Source organism: Anastrepha ludens, chromosome 2, assembly GCF_028408465.1.
Source record: "Anastrepha ludens isolate Willacy chromosome 2, idAnaLude1.1, whole genome shotgun sequence".
NCBI classification, from domain to species: Eukaryota; Metazoa; Arthropoda; class Insecta; order Diptera; family Tephritidae; genus Anastrepha; species Anastrepha ludens.
In genome coordinates, this window is record NC_071498.1 from 154,805,421 (window position 1) to 154,825,878 (window position 20,458).

At 37.2% G+C, this 20,458-nt stretch overlaps 1 protein-coding gene across 1 annotated transcript; it reads left to right on the forward strand.

Moving 5' to 3' along the window:
* Positions 1-2,812: 2,812 nt before the first annotated feature.
* On the forward strand, positions 2,813-4,219 carry LOC128860110 (uncharacterized). The gene is made up of 3 exons (XM_054097377.1): positions 2,813-3,358; positions 3,430-3,611; positions 3,693-4,219. The coding sequence occupies exons 1-3, from the start codon at positions 2,911-2,913 to the stop codon at positions 3,996-3,998; spliced, it is 936 nt and encodes a 311-aa protein (XP_053953352.1). The 5' UTR covers positions 2,813-2,910; the 3' UTR covers positions 3,999-4,219.
* The last annotated feature ends 16,239 nt before the right edge of the window (positions 4,220-20,458 follow it).

Below are 20,458 nucleotides of genomic sequence, written 5' to 3' on the forward strand. Positions count from 1 at the left end.
TGTTGAAGCATGGCCAGGGTATCCATACGTTGCCCGACGTTTTGGATTGTCGTAATGGACCCACTTTTCATCGCCAGTCACAATTCGATGCAAAAAACCCTTTCTTTTGTGCCGTTGAAGCAGTTGTTCGCATGCCATAAAACGGCGTTCAACGTCTCTTGGCTTCAATTCATACGGCACCCAATGGCCTACCTTTCGGATCATTCCCATGGCTTTTAAACGTTTGGAAATGGTTGATTGATCAACTCCCAAAGTTTTTGCAACCTCTTCTTGCGTTTGAGCCGGATCTTGATCGAGCAATTCCTCCAATTCGGTATCCATGAACTTTGGCGGCGCACCCTCGCGTTCTTCGTCTTCCAAGCCAAAATCACCACTTTTAAAGCGTGCAAACCACTTCTGGCACGTTCGCTCAGATAGAGCATGCTCACCATAAACTTCCACCAAGATACGATGACTTTCGGCTGCTTTTTTCTTCATATTAAAATAATGAAGAAGAATTCCCCGCAAAAACACATTATTTGGCACGAAATTCGACATTTTCAAGTGTGGTAAAAATATTGTTGTTTACGCTTCAAATAAAAAACTTATACTGACGTTTGTGCCTTACGACAGTAGCTCTCCAATGAATGTTTGGAAATGTGGATCGATGGAATAATAATCAAGTTACGCCATCTGTTGTAAAACCGCACGAACTTATTCATAGTCCTATTAACTCTAGGAGCCTGTCTCTATCAACTACATCTTCCAAAAATAAATTTGCTTTTAATATTTTGAGATTTTTGTTTCTGGCAAAATATTTAATATACAAAGTTTGGAATTCTTTGTAGAGCTCAATATTTGGACAAAAAACTACTACAAGACCTTTTGAAGAAAGCTTATCTTTCAAAAATTTCAAAATACCGTCTGTATTTGCTATTTTTAATATGTGTCGAATCTTATTTTTGAACATTATTTTCGTCTTACAAGAATTTTCATTTGACGTTTGTATAAATATTTGATTTTTAAACATATTAATAGGACATTCCGTGATTTTAATAAAGTCAGCATCATCAGTATCTGCGCTGTGAACTGTATTGGCATCTTCGTCAAACAATTCATTTAAATTAATATCAATTTCACTATTTGATGACTCATAACCTAATCTACTAAGGCCGTCAGCTATTACATTTTCCTTACCTTTTATATAATTAATTTCGAAATCGAACTCATTTAGCTTGATTTTCCATCTTTGGATTTTTGCATTAGGTTCTTTTATATTATTAAGCCAGACTAAAGGACGGTGGTCGGTTTTAATTATGAATCTACGGCCAAAAAGATAAGGGCGAAACTATTTTGTTGCCCACACAATGGCTAATAATTCTTTCTCAATTGTGCTGTAGTTTCTTTCATGGCCGTTTAAAGTGCGACTTGCAAAGGATACTGCTTTATTTCCCTGCATAAGTGCTGCTCCCAATGCAAAATTACTTGCATCGGTTACAAGTGTAAATGTTTTATTAAAATCCGGATGAACCAGTATAGGGTCATTCTTAAGTAATTGTTTCAATTTTTCAAAAGCTAATCTATAATCTTTGTCATTTATATTAATTTTTGCTCCTTGCTTTAAATATTTAATAAGGTGATGAGCTACTTTTGAGTAGTCTTTAATAAAACGCCTATAAAACCCAGTTATGCCTAAAAATGACTTAATTTCTTTTTGTGTTTTGGGTAAAGCTATTTTCTCTACCGTTTTAAGTTTTTCAGGGTTTGGTTTGATACCTTCGGCAGTGACAACATGGCCTAAGAATTCAGTTTCTTTTGCCAGAAACGTACACTTATCTACTTGCAATTTCAAATTGGCCTGGCTTAAACGTCTTAATACTTTATCTATTGCTTCTAAATGTTCTTCAATACTTGTCGAAAAAATTAGAACGTCATCTAAATACACTAAACAGATTGAACCAATGTATTCTTTCAATACGTTGTTAATCAGTCTCTGAAACGTCGCTGGCGCATTACGGAGGCCAAAGGGCATGCGCAAAAACTCGTAATGGCCAGTTGCTGTCGAAAACGCGGTTTTTGGAATGTCGTCTGGATGAACTTCGATTTGGTGAAATCCAATACTTGAGTCAGTTGACATTGAAACGCTCCATAGTTATTTAGCCAAAAGTTGTATAACTTGTTGTTGTTGTTGTTCTCGGGTTAACTTTGTTCGAAGTCGACCTGCTGTTTATGAATTAATCTTTGCTTACCTAATTTTATTTCTGCTAAACACTTTAATCAGCATAATCGATTCTACGAGTAACGGTACTTGGAGTAAACGAAAGTAATATAATAAAAATAAAAGCAAAAAATACGTGAATGAATTCTCTTTAATATTCATCGCACATAAACAGAACTTCAAGAAATGAAAATCAATTGGCTAACGACTTAATTGTGAGAACGACATTCTTAGCCAAAAAAGTGAAATAAAAACAAAAGACATTCGGAACACTCATTGCATTGCAACGCTAGTGAAATCACACGAATTTGGCTATTGGTCAATTATAGCCATAATAGCCGTACGGTTAGCGGACATAAGACCAAAACAAATGACGAAAATGCGTAACAAACGAACGAATGCGCGAAACAAAAGAAATGCACGGAGGAGAGCCCCAATGTGAAGGAAAGTTGCCAAGCCCGCAGAGAATGGATGAGCCGCAACGCCAGAGGCAGTGGCAGCGACAATTTGATTCGATGACAAAACGCAAATTAATTGATTAAAAAGTACGATGTCGTATAAAAACCACAAACAGCTAAGACACCATTTACATACCCACTTGGATTGTCTGTGCGAAAAGACGCACTCACCAAACAACCGACCAACCAATCAACTAATTTAGTCAGGTAGCAAACTTTTGAAACAGTCCCCAAGGGTAACAAATAACGACGAGGATGAGGATGTTCGCCATTGTTTTTGTGGTGGCGCTAACCACAGGCGCTGCATACGCTGGCACTGCGCAAGTGGTGCCCACCCGCTCAGCCACCGACCTGGCATTCGACATGTACAACAGCTGCTTGAAGGACTTCAGCACCAGTTGTGTACAGCCGAAGGCGATGCAATGGTTCAATCAGGCACTTCAGCAGGACGAAATTCAAATCACCGATAAGCTTTCGATTGTGCGCACTAGTCGCGTGGCGCCCACACAGCAACGCTCTTACGATGCACAAGAGCAAATGTTTAACGATATCGACAACTTTTTAGCCACACACGCGTTACGCGTCAAAGCGCCGGAATTCTTCAGCAGCGAGGAAGCGCGCTCCTATGTGCCCGACTTTTTGTTAAGCAATGCCTTGACTAAGGATTCTGTAGTGCCGTTGGCGGATCGTGATCCCAATCAAGGTAGATATGGATGGAGTGTGTGGATGTTGAATGTAGTGTTTAGAGTTTTAAAAACACCCGTTACTTTGTAGGTCGCGGCATGGTTCGCAAAGTGCTGTTGCCCTTCCTCATTGGCTTGAAACTGAAGACTACCGTTTTGGTGCCGCTTGCGCTGGCCTTGATCGCGCTCAAAACCTGGAAAGCCATGACATTGGGCTTGCTGTCGTTAGTTCTCTCTGGTGCTTTGGTCGTCTTCAAGATTGCCAAGCCAAAGGTAAGAAGCGCAATCGTGCACTCCACTCAGTGTTAAATGTTTGCTTGTTTCAATTTCACTTTCTAACTCATTGCCTTGCAGATCATCAACTATGAAGTGGTGCACTACCCACACCATGTCGAGCATGTGGAACATATTGAACACATTCCTCACCATGTCGATCACTTCCCTCATCATGTGGAACATATTGTGCCGCATCACATCGATATCGTGCCACACCATGTGGAGCGCCATGTCGAACACCACTTGGATTTGCCTCAACATGTGGAACATGTTGAGCATTTCGAACATCCGTCGCCCGCTTGGGATCCACATGCTTGGGCGCGTTCGTCACAAGAGCCACAAGATGCACAGGATATGGCTTTCGCTGGCCAAAGGCAACCTTAAATGGCGGTTCGCTGTTATTTAATTGAAAATGATTTCGAAACTTTTGCATTCGAACGCTAATTGACGACAATGTGGCGCTTTTATTTATTATTTCGTTTAGGTTTAAGTATGGCACAAGTTTCCAAAGAAATTATTTATTGAAAAAAATAACAAAAAAATACTAGAAAATATTATTTATTTGCTCCCTTGTACAAAATTTGTTATTATTTATTTCTAGCGAATACGACAATTTATTACAGAATGAGAAATCTTAAGAAAATAAATAAAAAAAACTAAAATTTTTGTTGAAAATTGAGAACTGTGGAAGCTATTTAAAATACAAGGTGGCGCCAATTAATCTCTCTCTCTCTCTCTCTCTCTCTTAGCTTCACAGTCGCCAATTTATCACCCAATTTTATTTTTCCATAACTTTTTTACTAATTTTTTTTACAAAAAACGAATTTAGTGATAGAAATCTTCATTTCGACCCTTACGCTCTATTGCTTTTTAATTAATTTAATTTAAAGTGGTGCAAAATTAATCATCCAATTTTATTTTTCCATAACTTTTTTACTAAATTTTTTTATTAAAAATAAATTTCAGCGATAGAAATCTTCATTTCGACATTTACGCGGTCTATTCCTATTTAAAATTGGAAGTGGCGCAAAATTAATTATCCTATTTTATTTTTGAATAACCTTTTTACTAAATGAAAAAATAATAACATAATAATAGAAATATTAATTTTGTGGGATTGCAGCTTTTTAGTTCACAAGTCCCAAGCACCATTTTCAAAAATTATAAATCTTCCGATGGGTGATTAATTTTGCGCCACATTGCATTCTGGTTAAATGTGATTAATTCAAACTCTCAATAAATTCCCTGTGTTCGGTATAAATAAAGAACTCAGCCGCATCAAAATTTCTCACCATTTTAACCCTCAACCATTTACCACAAATTATAGTCTCATAACCACCACCTAGCACCCAGTTTTGCGATCCCAGAGTAAAATAACTGAAGCTTGTAAAAATTAGCAGACAGATATTTTGCTTTTTATGTGACAGTTTTCTGACATATTCAACTCTTTATTTAAAAAAGCACAAGAAAATTAACTTTTCTAATTTTGTCTCCAATAATTAACACTATTTTGGGCTTAAACTAACATACTTGGAATATGAGATGCAAACAAATTGTCATTGTGAATAAAAATAAAAAAAATAAAGCTTAATAAACTATAAACGTAAGCAAATATTTATATTTCTCAATTAAATCCTACATTAAATTAAATTGCAGACTCTATATTTACTATACACGGCTTGATGGAGTATTCAAGGCATATCGGTGCTTTACATTCTAACTAACTTTTATTCAGCACTGGTGCCACTAGGTTATTCAATAAGTTTTGCGGTTCAATAAGAAAAACACAATTTTATGATTTCCATTATAGTCTCCCAGTATAGTCTGACTACACTTCAATATACTTATCCTGAAGTGAGAATCTGGAAGGGCTGCAAAATACACTTCCACAGCAGTTATAACCTCTTCATTTGATGAAAAACGCTTTCCACGCAAAAAGTTTTTAGGTTTGGAAACAGATGGAAGTCGCTAGGGGTCAAAGCTGGTGAATACGGTGGATGCTCCAAAAATTCGAGTTTTAATTCGGTGCATTGCCCTGATGAAAACTGTAAACTGGGTCTTTTCTCAGCTGGTGTAAAAGGTTGGTAATGGTAATGGTTGAAAGGTTTTGCTAAAACTGAACACCAGCTCCGCGAAAAATGGAAAAATTAGCCAGGAAGGTGACCGCATCAACTTTGCCAGTGATGATTTTTTAGACTCTCTGATGCTGTGGTAATTGTAATGGTAATGGTTGTAGGGGTTAGGCTAAGGCCTTTATGTCCTTTGACTAGATTGATTTATTGTGCGCCTCTAATCACTTAAGGCCGGCGGGCCAATTAGATGTCCTAAATTCAGTAGTTTTCGCTAAGCGTTGTAGGATGAGAAAAAAAACAATTAGCCAAATGAAGTTTTGGGGATAGTTTAATATATATTTGAACTAAAAAAAAAAATTTGTACAATCTCCAACAATATATTATAAGCCGAGTTATCAATAGATTCCCAGAGCGCCTTGCCACTGAAGTATCCAACTTCTGTACAAGATACAACTTGCAATTTTCATCTGAAAACAAAAAAAAAAAAAAGATTATTAATTTTGATGTAATTATCTTCTATGTGAACTAAAAAACATCCAAAAACTTTTTTAAGCGACTTTTTTACCCAGTTGAAGAGTTTTTTTTTTCCTTGAAAAACCACTTTTTTTTCTAATATACCTTCCCCAAAAATTCGAATTTTACGTGTTTCTTAGTTCACATCGAAGATAATTACATCAAAATTAATAATCTTTTTTTTTTTTTGTTTTCAGATGAAAATTGCAAGTTGTATCTTGTACAGAAGTTGGATACTTCAGTGGCAAGGCGCTCTGGGAATCTATTGATAACTCGGCTTACAATATATTGTTGGAGATTGTACAAAATTTTTTTTTTTAGTTCAAATATATATTAAACTATCCCCAAAACTTCATTTGGCTAATTGTTTTTTTTCTCATCCTACAACGCTTCGCGAAAACTACTGAATTTAGGACATCTAATTGGCCCGCCGGCCTTAACTAAAATTATTTAGTATACCGAGGAATCGAACCAGCTCCTTAGGAGGAAGCAATTGTAGGCCTTCCTCCTCTAGAAGGTACGAGCCTAGGAGCCTGTGGACTAATACCTCACAGTTGGCGATTAAGTGTTGCATAGAATCTTCTTCATCACAGCATGATCTTGTACTAGAGTTATTTAGGTATATTGTATTAAGCGGCCGCCGTACCATTCGGAATTCACAGAGAGAACGTAAAATATTTTTCTAATAGCGGTCGCCCCTCGGCAGGCAATGGCAAACCTCCGAGTGCATTTCTGCCATGAAAAAGCTCCTCATACAAATATCTGCCTTTCGGAGTCACCTTGAAACTGTAGGTCCCTCCATTTTGTGGAACAACATCAAGACGCACGACACAAATAGGAGGAGGAGTTCCGCCAAACACTCAAAAAAAGGGTGTACGTGCCAATTATATATATATGTATATATGAAAGGGTTAGAAGAGATTTTGCTCTGCATTGAAGTTCAAAAACTTTTTGGAGTGATTAAGGCCGTTTGTAACGTTCCAGTATTCCCTGATTTTTGTTTGGATCCATTTTTTTGTTTCCTGTTTTATATTATTTTTGTTAAAGCCGAAAAATGGGGTTGGTCCAATAAATAGCCTTTCTGACCCTTTTTTGGCATACATGTCTGTCTTCTCGTTCCCTTCGTGTCCCTCATGCTCTGGTACCCAAATCAGTGAGACCTGATTATGAGTGGCCAGTTCGTTGAGTGCATTTTCACACTCCAATAGAACTTTTGACTTGAATGTGAAGCTATTCAAGTCTTTGAGAACCGATTAGCTGTTCGAAAGTATTTTAATTTTTACTTTCTCGAACCCTCTTCTGGATACGATTTCCACTGTTTCCATTATGGCGATGAGCTCCGCATAGAAAATTGTGGTATCTATTCTTAGTGTTAGGGATTTGCGTGCTTTAGGCCCCACTATTCCTGCTCCTACTTCTTGGAGCGTCTTGAAACCATCTGTGTACCATTTTTGTGAGTCATCATTTATCCATGTTGGGTTAGTGTTGCACTCTTCCCTAGATGGGAAGATAACCTTGTATCTCTTAATTAAATTGAGTACGGGTCCCGTGTGGTCACTTGCCTGGGTTATACATCCTGCACGTTGAACACTGTTCAAGATATTGAGGTGTCCAGTAAGATTCCCTGTTTAAGTTTTTCTTTGATATGAAATGAGAGTGCTTGCATAGTAGCTCCTCTTGTATTTCAAAATGTAGCGGTGGTAAATTTAAAAGCGCTTTAATGCCAGCAGTTGGGGTACTTCTCATGGCCCCTGTTATGCTTAGGCACGCGAGCTTTATAGTTTACACAGTTTTGATATAGCAGTAGTTTGATTTGTTTTAACCCACCATACCGAAGCCCCATATATGTAGTACGATAGGTCTTACCATTTAGATCCAGAAGGTCATTTTAATGATCAGACCCCAGGATTTACCCAAGAGTTGTTTGGTTGTCCAGAGGTTTTTCGTTACCTTTTCTATTACTGAGTTGAGGTGGACCTCCGAAGTTAGTTTTTTATCCAAGATAATTCCTAAATATTTAACCTCTTCCTTTAAATGTACGTACATTACATTTATTCATAACCGTCTTGAAAAACCTACGAGTTAAGAGCTGGAAGTTTATTGCTATGAGCCGTGCAGATTGGAAGAGGGTTGCGGACGAGACTTAAGCTCAGCCTGAGCTGTAATCGCTACTGGATGATGATGATGAGTACTTGATGTCATGATTTCAAAAACATGTACTAAATTTCGTCAAGAAATTAGTCGCTGAGCAAGATTCAATGATAAAAGGTTTGCTCAGTAAGCAGCTTTCTCGTTCTCTCTTGACAAATCGGCTCCCTTAGCAAGACAATGGGTTGCAAGCTCTAGAAATTTTGAGTAAAAGTGGAGGAAAAATAACATTTGTAGAAATGGTCTGCTTACGAGCAACAACTCGCTAAAGAGTTTTCATCGGTATGTTGAGGACTATGGTATGTTGAGGGCATGGAATACACACCACTGAAGTCAGGACAGTAATATAGTAATTGACGCAATCCGAGATCGATGAGTGGAGAATTTACAAAGCTTTATTTCTTATGATGTGGTGATTTAGACGGAATTCATGTTTTACAAAGAGCTAGCATTTCCCAATGAGTTACAACAGGGAGAATCATTGGATAGTCCCGACGGGATCGGTAATATTGTATACTTCATTATAAAAAAATTGGGTTTGACGGAACTTGTTTCCAATGAGCCCATCTTCCCATGGATGGAAAAGGTGTCCAGAGGAGGCTTCGCAAAGCACAGTACCAGCAGGAAAAAGCTCCTCATAAAAAACCGTCTGCTGAAATCGGCTTAAAATTGAAGGTCCTTCCATTTATAGAATAACATCAAGACGCGCGCTAAAAATAGAAGTAGGGTCTCGGCCAAACACCTAAAAGAATTGTGCATACCGATTATTTATTTATTTTGCCCTAGGTCCAATTTTGCAAATTTCCAATATCAACTCAAATATGTGCCTGCCAAGATAGCTACGTTTTTACTTGATGTACTTCTCGGGGGGACGAAGAGTCGTACAACCACCAATCCTGTAATTACTCTCATCATTCTGAACATTTTCCCTTACATACATACAAATGTCTTTATTTATAATACATAGCTTCCGTTACACTGTTGCAAAAAACCGTTGTGTGAATCAAGTTATATTACCCTTGCACACTTGTCCGCTCGCTTATACATAAAACTGCCTGATTTTCCATTTTTATCGTTTAGTCATAAAAATTTAAATTAACACTGACCTTCCTCTTCAACAGTCAAGTTTTTATTATAATTGTTTTCTTGTGTGTATGTGTGTATGTGTGTATGTGTATTGATCCAGCACTTCAAACGTTTCATGTCATCTCCACTTGCGCGAATCAGATTTACTTAAATTGCTGGCGGTGATAAGAAATTCACACGCAGTAGCTCATTTTCATTTTCACACCCTTCTGGGAGTTGTTTGTCTAAATTTGCATGGCGTATTCCACGTAAAAAATGTTTAAGTAAGGGCCGTAAGCCAAGGTAATTAATTGGCAAATATTTGGCACGTGAAAGCTAGAAGCGAAATTCGATTAAGTCCGTAGGTAATCGTATGCAAAGTAGCTTCAGTCGAAAAGAGAGTTTGGCCGCCTTTGGTTAATTTGTATGCTAGCTTGCTTTAGTAAAAAATTTCTACTAAACTTTTCTCAATGAATTTAAGTAAAGGATACAAATTATAAAATTATGCGAATGGGCTAGTAATTCGAAATCTATCAAGGAAACAATTAAATTTTTATTTTAAGGGCAAAGATACCTGTAAAATTTCGAGAAACAAAAAAGATTTTTTTTTCTTACAATGTTAATATAATCCTCTAAGAATATGTCAAAAAAATTTTAGAACATAAATTTAAGTATTTCTTATATTATAGATCGTCAACCGTGACTATCTCTATTCTTTGCGTTCGAGCGCTGGGAGAGGTATAGTTACGTTGTATTCAAACTTTATACGCGTTTTTTTCAAAACTATATTTTTCGAATTGGCGTACACGACAACTCAAAAAGTTATTGACCGATCTCCCTGAAATTTTGCATACGTCGTTTTTATGATATTACTTTCTATGTGGTTAAAGCTTTCGAAAATTTTTCGAAAAAATAATTTTTTCGAAGCAAAAGTAGTAGGAAAATTCGCCCCAAAGTTCATTTTTTTTTTTTAAGCATTTTATTCCTCGAATTTTTTTCATTTGTTTTTATTTCATATAGAAATTATGACATTAAGAACCAAAAAAAAGTTTGGGTTTTTGCATTCAGGTCACTGGCGCCAATGCTACAATGCCCGCCGATTGAAAAGCCCCGCTGCGACCTTCCTGGAAGAATTGAGTGTACATCCGCCATTTTAAATGATTAAAATAAAAAACAAATTTTTTATATTATTTTAATATATAAATAAACTGTATGCCAAATTTAAAAAAAATACATTGACTCCTTCATTTTAAGTAATTTTACTGAAAATCAGGGAAAATATGGCCGTTTACAGGTATCTGTCCCCTTAAGTCGACTTGAGCTTATTTGATAAACGACCACTGAAAGGATTAAAATTCATAATTCTTGGGATTTGGGCGTTAAATAACAGTAAATTACAATCAATGATAGTAAAGAATGTTCATCATGGATATGAAGATGGCAAAAACTATTATATTAATATATATTTCATGAGTTTTTAATTTTCAGATATGTAAGGTGAGGATGTTTACTAGAAAGTACAAGGTCCTCATTGGAAATGACATACAAAATACCTATGGAAATTATTCAACATCTTGTTGCACTCTGTGCTACAGGGGCAATGAGAACTACTCCAAACGTAGCAGTTGAAAGAATGCCCAACCTGCCACCGGGCAACATTGTGGCAGAATGTCTAATGTAAATTCGGGCATATCTCAATAGGTATGAGTTATCGGACCATTACGGATTATATGTCTCCGAAATGCAATTGGATGTAAAGATTCCGAACAACAATAGAAGAAGAAGGGTGGAAAAGAAACATGAAGCCTAGCTCCAATAAGCTTCATATATTCAAAGTGGCCTCGGTAGTCTAGCTCAAGTGCACTAGTCTGCCATCCCAGATGTTGTGGGTTCGAATCCCGCGTAAAGCACGGTCCTCGCACTTTTCTAAACTTACCTACTTTCCTAGTTTCTAAAAAACAAAAAAACAAATTGAATTCCTCAACCCCAAAAACCTTTTCCTTTCAATCATTACTCCCGAACAAAAGTCAGAGCGCATTACTTGCGAAAAAAAAGACACAGTTACACATAGCATCAGTAGCGCCAGCAAGAGGAAGCGGCCAATCGCGATAGTAGCGCAGACACACGAAATTTAGCGAAGTCCTCAACCATCTGTGTGACCCTCCTGACAGAAAAATGTGACACACAGATGGCGCTCCAAGCAGCAAGAAGGCGTTGTTCCTAAGCAACGGCAGGTGGGCATTACCACTACTTTGAACTGATAGCGGCAGGCTAATCACCTCCCCTGTTAGAAATCAAAATAAATTAACGCAAGACTGAGTCTTGTCGAGGCCCTATGCTTCCGAGAGAAGTGAACAAGAAAAAAAAAATACTTTAAGAAAATGCAATAAAAAAAACATTTTTTTGAAAATTCTTACCACCCCTTACCTAAGGCAATCTGCGGTTCTGAATTGTTTGGGTATATCATTAATAAGTAATAAAAACAGAAGTGGGCCTAGATGGGGTATGCCCGACCAAGCATTCATTGATGTTAATGGTTTCTGCGCCACTCTTCTTCTCCTTAATGGGCGTGATTACCGATATACCGATAACCGAATACTCACCATTGCTAATGTGTAAAGGTTCAAATATAAATCTACTTGACCTTCGAAGGAATCTGAGTAAATCTTGGGATGCCAAGGAGCTAAGGTGGTCGCTTCTTAGCACATCAGTGCCAAAGACCTCAAGCCTTGTTCGAGCGAAGGCGGGTCAGACGCACAGAAAGTGGTCCGCCGTCTCACTGTCTCAGATGGCTACCTTTTCCATGTGATTTGCCCATAGAAAGTGGACCGTCATCAGTCCAACCAGTCTCCTATCGTTAGTTCGCGTCAAATAGTTTTGCAAAATTTCTCTACTTCACAATGGGTCTATGATTGCTGACGTCAACGGTTGCCAGATTTGAATACTGGTAGGATTGTGCAGAGCTTCCAAGAGTTAAGAAAAATAGCTTTGCTTAAGCTTTTATTAAATAAGTACGCAACACGGCTAAGTCTGAATAACCAATTTAGCTTAAAAAGTATTTAATACTTACTATTTACGGTGGATGGTTTTTCAAATGCTTCAAAACTTATTTGCACACCCCATATTTTGATACTCATAAAAGTGCGGAAATAACAATAAAACGAAAAATAAATCAAGGAAGGAAATCAGCAAAAATTCTCGCCAGTCAGTCAAGTGAGTTTAATAAATCTAGTGGAACAAACAAATCATAAAACTTATGAAGTTTATTGCTTGGCCAGCTGTGAAAATTCAATAAAAGACACACATTCGCTTGCTAAAATACTCAAAATGCCTTCTTTCCCGCAATTTATCAAACAACTCATCCACTGCTTTGCCACAAAATCATCGCGCTGCTCATCCTGCACGCAGTTATTAAAGAGAAAGTTGGACATTGGTCATGAAACAAAACGTAAAAATCAGCCATTGGCGGCGCCATCAATGCGTTTAAAATGCCATCAAATGCGAGGACGTCGACGACGACTGGCTGCCAACGCCACACCAAAGAAAATGCAAATGAAAGCGGTCGAGCGCTACCCAACTGCGAGCTACGCAGCAACCCCCAAATGAAGTTGGCTACAAAGCTAATACACGCTTTGGCAGAGGGGCTTGAAGGGTACAAAAAAAAAGAAACAAAAAAATTTCAGAAAAAATATAAAAAAATTAAAAATTGTTGAGTTACAATCAAAATTTCGCTATCGCTGCATTTATCGAAATGATATGCAGCTTGGCAACTCGACTGGCTTTTTAGCAAACTGTTGGCCTAACACCACCAATTTGCAACGTGCAACAATTCAAATGGGCGCCGCCGCCATTGTGTTTATTCAGTTTCAATACTGAATTTCAACAATTTATTTTTTTATTTTTTATTTACTTTTTTATGAAAGCCATTTCAGCCAAATAAGCAGACGACCGCGAAAGGGTTCAAGCAATCTTTAATGCATAAACAGCCTTAAAGATATGCCATTAGAAAATACTATTAACAATTCAAATGCCAAATGCAAAATACCATTTGAAAAATTCGAAATTAAGTGCAAGCAAAAATCAAAAGAAAAATACTTTACGCGTATTTACTTTTTTTGATTTGCATCCAAATGGCGGTGCGGTCTACGCACGCAACCAAAAAGAAAGAAATAGCCACAGCAAACCTCAACTCATAGCCATTGGCGGGACTTTTAAGCGCTGCAAACGGCGTTTTTACCATTGAATGGTTTTAGCCTGATGCTTCTGCGCCCACTAAGTCAATTGAAAATGCGTTCGTGAGTTGCTTGCGCGCGCCATCCGGACTATACACTTGACGCCCAACGGCAACTATACGTCAATATGCACTCGGAATTCTTAATGAATGCTATGGTCCAAAGTCACGTCACTCAAACACACCAACTGCGCTACACCCCACCCCCTCTAACTGTTGCCATATATGCCAAGCAGCCCTGCAGGGGCAGTAATGCCCTGCTGCGACTTTGGTGAAATTTGTTTTTTTTTTTTTAATTCAAATTTGAAATTCATATTTCAGTATCAACAGCCAACCAATAGTAAGTGTTGTTGTTGTTCCTGTTCGTTTTCGTCCACCTCAAACTCATAGTCATTGCATTTGGTGTTTAGTATTGGTATCGCCACTCGTTGGTAGTGATTATCTTTACCTCTGCGTTCGCATTTTTAATTCGAAATGAATTTCGTGACTTTTCGGCAAATCAAATTTCGATTCGAATCTAGTCGATTTTCAATTTCACTTTCGTTGCCGAATAATATCCAGTTTCGTGACGCTGCTTAGCAAATAAGCAGCACTTACACTTGCACTTAGGTCGAAGTGGTATTGTGTGCACACACACACGTGTTACGCATTGCTTCATATGAAATCCGAATTTGTGGTCTATTGCCTTTATTTTTATTGGCTTTATTTTTTTTATATTATTTTATTTTTTTTATTCTTTTTTTTTTTTGGTTACTTTATATAATATTATTTCTTTGCGGTCACTTTATTTTGGTAAACACTTTCTATTTCATTATCATTACTCAATCGTCGTTTCATGCATTTGCTCGAATACTGCCAAAAACACTAAAAAAACTAAAGCAAAAGCAACAACCGAAAAATCAAACGCATATTTTATGTTGCCCAATTTTCAAGTTAGTTTCACTTGACCGATTTGTAGGTTGGTCAATGCCTGTCCGTCCAATTATTTAACGGGGCGCGTATTTGACATATTCTGATTGACGTATCGCTTTTGGCTGTCGCTTTGATTTTAAAATCCACTGCCGATTACTTAATTTCCTTGCCCGATTCACTGAGAAATCTTGCAATGGCACTCATAAGCAATTGCAGGAGAAGACACTGGCGCTTCCGCTCGTTGCATAAGAAATTATGATATCCAATCAATTTTTTATTTATGGTTAGAAAAAATTTAAATTCAATAGTTACTGTCTACAAGACGTTTTTATTGCACTGCTGCATATGAAATCAAATGGAACTGAGTAAAGTTGCATACATTTCCTACGAATTACTTAATTCTGAGTTACTTAAAAGTATTAGATCTTTGCTCCCCTTTTTTTAACTACACTAAAATTTAGTTTTCAGCTCATGATTTTGGTGAGTATGTAAATTAGGTGAATGCAACTCTAACGGCTATCAATAAAATAGCTTTTCTTGCTGCTCTATCTGCCTCTGGGTGATCTAAATGTTTTACCATCAACTTAGAACTCTCACCCAAAGCTTTGTGGATGCCACCCCTGCTTATTATTATTTTTATTACTATGCCGGGATTCAGCACTGCGACCTATTCTTGTTGTTGAAGTGGTTGAGTATTTCTAGTGAAATAATCCTCATTAGCGACCAGCACCGTTTTACTACCACTGTTCTCTTTTTTTTTTTTGTTTTTTGTTTCTAAGTCGGATCCATTTTGTGAGCTCCAAGTATAGCAGCAAAATCTTTAGCTCGATGTCTGAGATCTCATTAATTTGCTGTAAGAAAGGCTTATCGAAAGACCGAAGTCGTGGCCTAGATAGCCCTGGACATTCACATAAGTAGTGGAAAAGACTTTCCTTCACCCCTTCCACTTGACAGCTTCAGCAGATGGGATTGAAAAGTCTGGCTACATGACCCTACCTTTCAATGACCTGAAAGGGTTGCAGTGATGCGTGAAATGTTTAGTCGAGAACATCCTAACAGATGATTCGTTCTTTGGATTTTATATGACGGTCATGTGTTTTTGTTGTAATTGATGTAGTTAATTACTTCCACCTTCTTTCGACCTGTAAGATCAGTTATGTGCCGTCATGGACTCAGAGCTCAACTTTCTCAATCAATTTTAGGGTTTGTTCTATTTTACTAAGTTTTATTTCCTCCTCTGGTAAATTGTGTTTACCCGGGTATTGCTTCCGCTTATGCCAGCACTATTTTGGCGGTTTCATGTTCCTCCTTAGAGAACCTGTAAGTTTCATTGGAATATATTCACAGAATAGTAAGATGATAGCTCTATCCACAATGGATTGTTAGAATTCCTGTGATGAGTCTTAAATTATTCTTATTTCATTCCATACTTTCGGTTTGAGTTAAAGCTACCTATCATTGATTTAAGACCCGTAGATTGTCCTAGTATGATCCCTTTGACTTTCCTCTAACTCCCGAAAGAGAAGAGTAGTTCTCTTCTAGGCACTTGAGTAATAAAGTCCTCTCTCGACGAACAAATCTAACACTCCATAAGGCTCATCATGCCCATCCTAAAGTAGGGCACAGAAGCTTGAACGATGACAACATCCGATGCGGCGTCCTTTGGAGTGTTTGAGAGAACGATTTTTCCAAAGAGTTTTGGATCTATGCACCTTGGCGATAGCGAGTATCGTCGGCTATGGTACAATGAGCTGTTTGAGCTTTATGGCAACATAGGCTTAGCGCAGCGAATAAAGACCGAGCGGCTTCGTTGGCGGGCCATGTCGTCCGAATGGATACAAACGCTTCGACTCTGAAAAAGAAATTCTCCCCTGCGTTGGAAAGGTCAAGTGGAGAAGCACTTGGCTTCTCTTCGTGTGTCCAACTGACTAAAAAGAAACACGAGAAAGAAACGACTGGTTCGCTTTGTTATACCCGGCCAAGATCGTGTAAGCGGTTATTGCACCAATCAAGAAGAAGAAGAAGTCACCTGCACAAATAATTTCTCAGTAAAACGCAGAAAAGATGGAGCTCCATTTCTTCATGTACTATTTCGAAAACCCTTTGGCCCCAATACTATATACGAAGGACTCAGAAAGTCCCTTGGACTCCCCGCCATTAAATTTCCAAACTCGTGGCTGGGTTTACCGGTCACTGAACGATCGGCACATACGCGGAAAAGCTCGGGTTACCATTTAACTCCCATTGCAGAAGCTGTGGAGACCTTTCAGAGAAGGAGACTGTTGAGCACTTTCTCTGTAAATGTCCGGGTTTGGCAGCTAGACGACTAAGGTCACTGTGCGCTCCTTTCTTCGACAGCCTGGATCAGTGCGCCAACCCAAATCCCATCAACCTTCTCCATTATATCAACAACTCTGGCTGGCTGTAGATATCTGCCTGTTGGAGGTCTCATAATGGTATCAAAACGACGCTTCAGTGCTACTAAGCGCCAGACTGGCACTTCAACCATTTTACCTACCTACCTTTTCCTAGGACGCAAAATGGTCTTGGTTATAGGAAGACCACCTCTTTCCTGACTAATTTATCTGCCATTTCACTACCAGTAATCTCTATGCGCTCTGGGGCACATAGAATACGTGCTTAATTGTGCTGACCTAAAATATTCAGCTTATTAGGACATTCCAGCACCAGTTTTGATATAAACTGGGAAGAATTGAAGGCCTTGATTGCTCGTGGCAATCAGTAAGGATAGTTACGTTTCAAAGTTAAAATGACAGCATCTTTAACACATATTTCTGGAACCTTCGAATGTACTTGTATTCTTGCTTGGTGATTCTGAATATATTTTCCTCGGTTCGCAGTCACCTGTCCGTGCGATTTTAGAAAATCTAAAAATGCATTTGGTAAAGGAAGAAAGAATTTTTTTTAATTTTTAAATTTTTAGTAACACTTGGAAGTCAAAAGCCCGGTTTTCGGAAATTATTCCCAAAAAAAAAAAAACGGAATCTCCCGGAGTTACCTGGCGAGTTATGTGAAAGGGTTCTTAGCAAAATTTCAACACAATTGGTCTAGCAAATTTGGAATTGTGGAGTTGACACGAACTTCAAAAATAACAAGTTTTAGGAAAAAGATTTACAGCTTTGCAGGTTTATAAACCCGGCTTGGAGCAACGGATGATTAAATAATCATAACTTCTTCAATTTTATTCCATCATAATTTTAAAAAAATTAAATAAATGCAAAAAATATTATATACCTCGGCCGAGACAAAAAGTCAAAAAAGGACCTGCCTCAAAACCAAATTATTTTTACACTATTTGGTGAAGCACGGTGGCTCTTATCTTTTCTTGCAATCAACTGCCACAATAACATAAGTACTGAATCCTATACTACAGAATACAGTGCAAACAAAGCACGCTGATGAATATCAACCGTAGTGCCAACAAGTAGTCAACACTTCAGAATTTTGGGCAAAGTCATTAGTAATAATATTTTAAAAATAGCTAGGATATCATTCTAGAGCTCTTTAAGGAATTTATAGCAAAGCACCATCGTATGGAATTGAAATTAAAATAAAGTTTATTTTTAGAATTAATGTTTTCTCATATTTTTGTACTCCTATAACAAAATATTCCATATTATATATATTATATAAAGGGTGATTTTTCAGCTATTATCTTTTCACTGTCAAACATCTTCAGTTTGGTCTATAATTTAACCATGAATCATCTTACAAACGAACAACGCTTGCAAATCATTGAATTTATTATAAAAATGGGTGTTCGAAAAATTGTGTTCAGCGACGAAGCTCACTTTTGGATCAGTGGGTACATATATTAAATAAGCAGAATTGTTGATTTTGGAGTGAAGATCAGCCAGAAGAATTGCAAGAGCTTCCAATGTATCCAGAAAAGGTCACAGTTTGGTGCGGTTTATGAGCTGGAGGTATCATTGGACCGTACTTCTTCAAAGATGCTGCGAACTTTTTTTGCATAAAATGCAAGAGCTTGACTTGCATGACATGTGGTTTCAGCAAAACGGTGCCACCTGCCACACAGCACGCGTAACAATGGACTTGTTGAGAGGCGAGTTCGGGGAACATTTTATTGCACGTTCGGGACCTGTCAATTGGCCACCCAGATCGTGCGATATAACGCCTTTAGGTTATTTTTTGTGGGGCTATGTTAAAGCTCATGACTATTCAGACAAGCCTGCTTCAATTAACGCATTGGAAGACAAAATTAAAGCATTTATGTGTGAGATACCGGCCGAAATATTGGAAAGAGTATGCCAAAATTGGATTAAGCGGATAGACCATTTGAAGCGCAGTCGCGGTCAACATTTGCATGAAATAATCTTCAAACATTAAATTATATGGATTGTACTATCGATTTAAATAAAAATTTCATGCATTTTTCTGAATTTTACGTGTGTTTTTTTTTTGAAAAACTTTCCTATAGCTCTTAAAAAATCACCCTTTATATGGCAATGCAGTTTTAATTCAATTTTATTTTCAAATTAAGTATTATAAAATAATTGAAACTATTTTAATCCAGTAAATATTTATTTAGCAATAATAAAACGCAAAACAATTGCATATGATTTTATGGCATTTCGAAATAACTTCACTTTTGTGCAAGTGGGTGGAAAAGCGGAATTGAAGTGCGCGTATTCATTTTCAAAAAACGATAACAGCGTAAAGCGTAAGTACTTTTTGACAAAAAAATATATTTTCATGCAGTCTATATACTCATCCTTCTCGACGGATAATAATTTTTCTACCTTTTAACTGTTTTCTATACTTTATCGCTAGTTGTTATACTGACTTACTTATTTCTTACCTCTGTGAAAAAAAAAATAAAAATATACAACTTTTTCCCTGCTTTTCTTTTAAAATGCCATATTGATAATTACAATAAATTTTCACCGCGAAATAATTTATTTCAACATTTTTTTTAATTCATGAAAGAGTTAGGTTAGGTTAGGTTGAAGCGGTTGTCCTGTGGGACACACTCAGGCTCATAGCCCATTGTGATGCCGCGTGGGGAGCTTGTCCCTATCTCTCCTAAAACCAGTGTGTGTTTTTCAAAAATTTTAAAATATCTCTGATTTCTATAGAACTGAGGTCTTCTAACTCATTAAAAAATTGTCTACCCAGAATAGTAAACCTGCGTCTGGATAGAGCAGGGCAGTGGCACAGTAGGTGCGAGATTGTCTCTTCCTCGTCCTCATCTAGACAACTTCTACAGAAGTCATGTGTTTGCACACCCATCCTTTGGGCGTGTCTACCTATTAGGCAGTGCCCCGTTATAACTGAGATCAACGTGCTAAGACTGTGCAAGAGTTAATTTAAATTTTTTTTTTTATCAAAAAATAGAGTTAAGACCATAATTATCCAAGCTTCAAACTTTTTACAAAATTGATATTTATTTATTTATTTATAATACAGGAATTAAGCGATAAAGGAGCTCGAGTGACTAAGACCTTCGGCTCAAGATTTATATAATTCGACTGGTTTTCATACAAATTTCAAAATTTTTCATCAGAATTTGTAAAATAAAAATTTTAGTACACAATTTTATAGTCCATTAAATTTTAGTACAACAAAGTGCTAGTTTGAAGTCGCTCAAAATTTGTATTGATTTTTGATCATTTTTCCCCTAACGATGTTCCGCATTTTTTCCGTATAAAAAGAAAATGTCGTGCATTCTTAATATTGAGGGTAAATCATTATGAAAAATCAACGGGAATTTATTAAAATATATTTTTTAGTTCTATTATACCAATACTTAATGGGCTATAAAATAATATAAAATTTTGATTAAAAAGTTTCAGCTTTTGAAGAAAATTTACCGAATTACAGTCTCCTTATTATTATGGTTTTTGTTATTGAATGAAATACAT

Coding starts and splice junctions, on each gene's coding strand:
- LOC128860110 (XM_054097377.1), top strand. CDS start 2,911: ATGAGGATGTTCGCCATTGTTTTTGTGGTGGCGCTAACCACAGGCGCT. Junction 3,359..3,429: donor GGATCGTGATCCCAATCAAG/GTAGATATGGAT, acceptor GTTACTTTGTAG/GTCGCGGCATGGTTCGCAAA. Junction 3,612..3,692: donor TCAAGATTGCCAAGCCAAAG/GTAAGAAGCGCA, acceptor ATTGCCTTGCAG/ATCATCAACTATGAAGTGGT.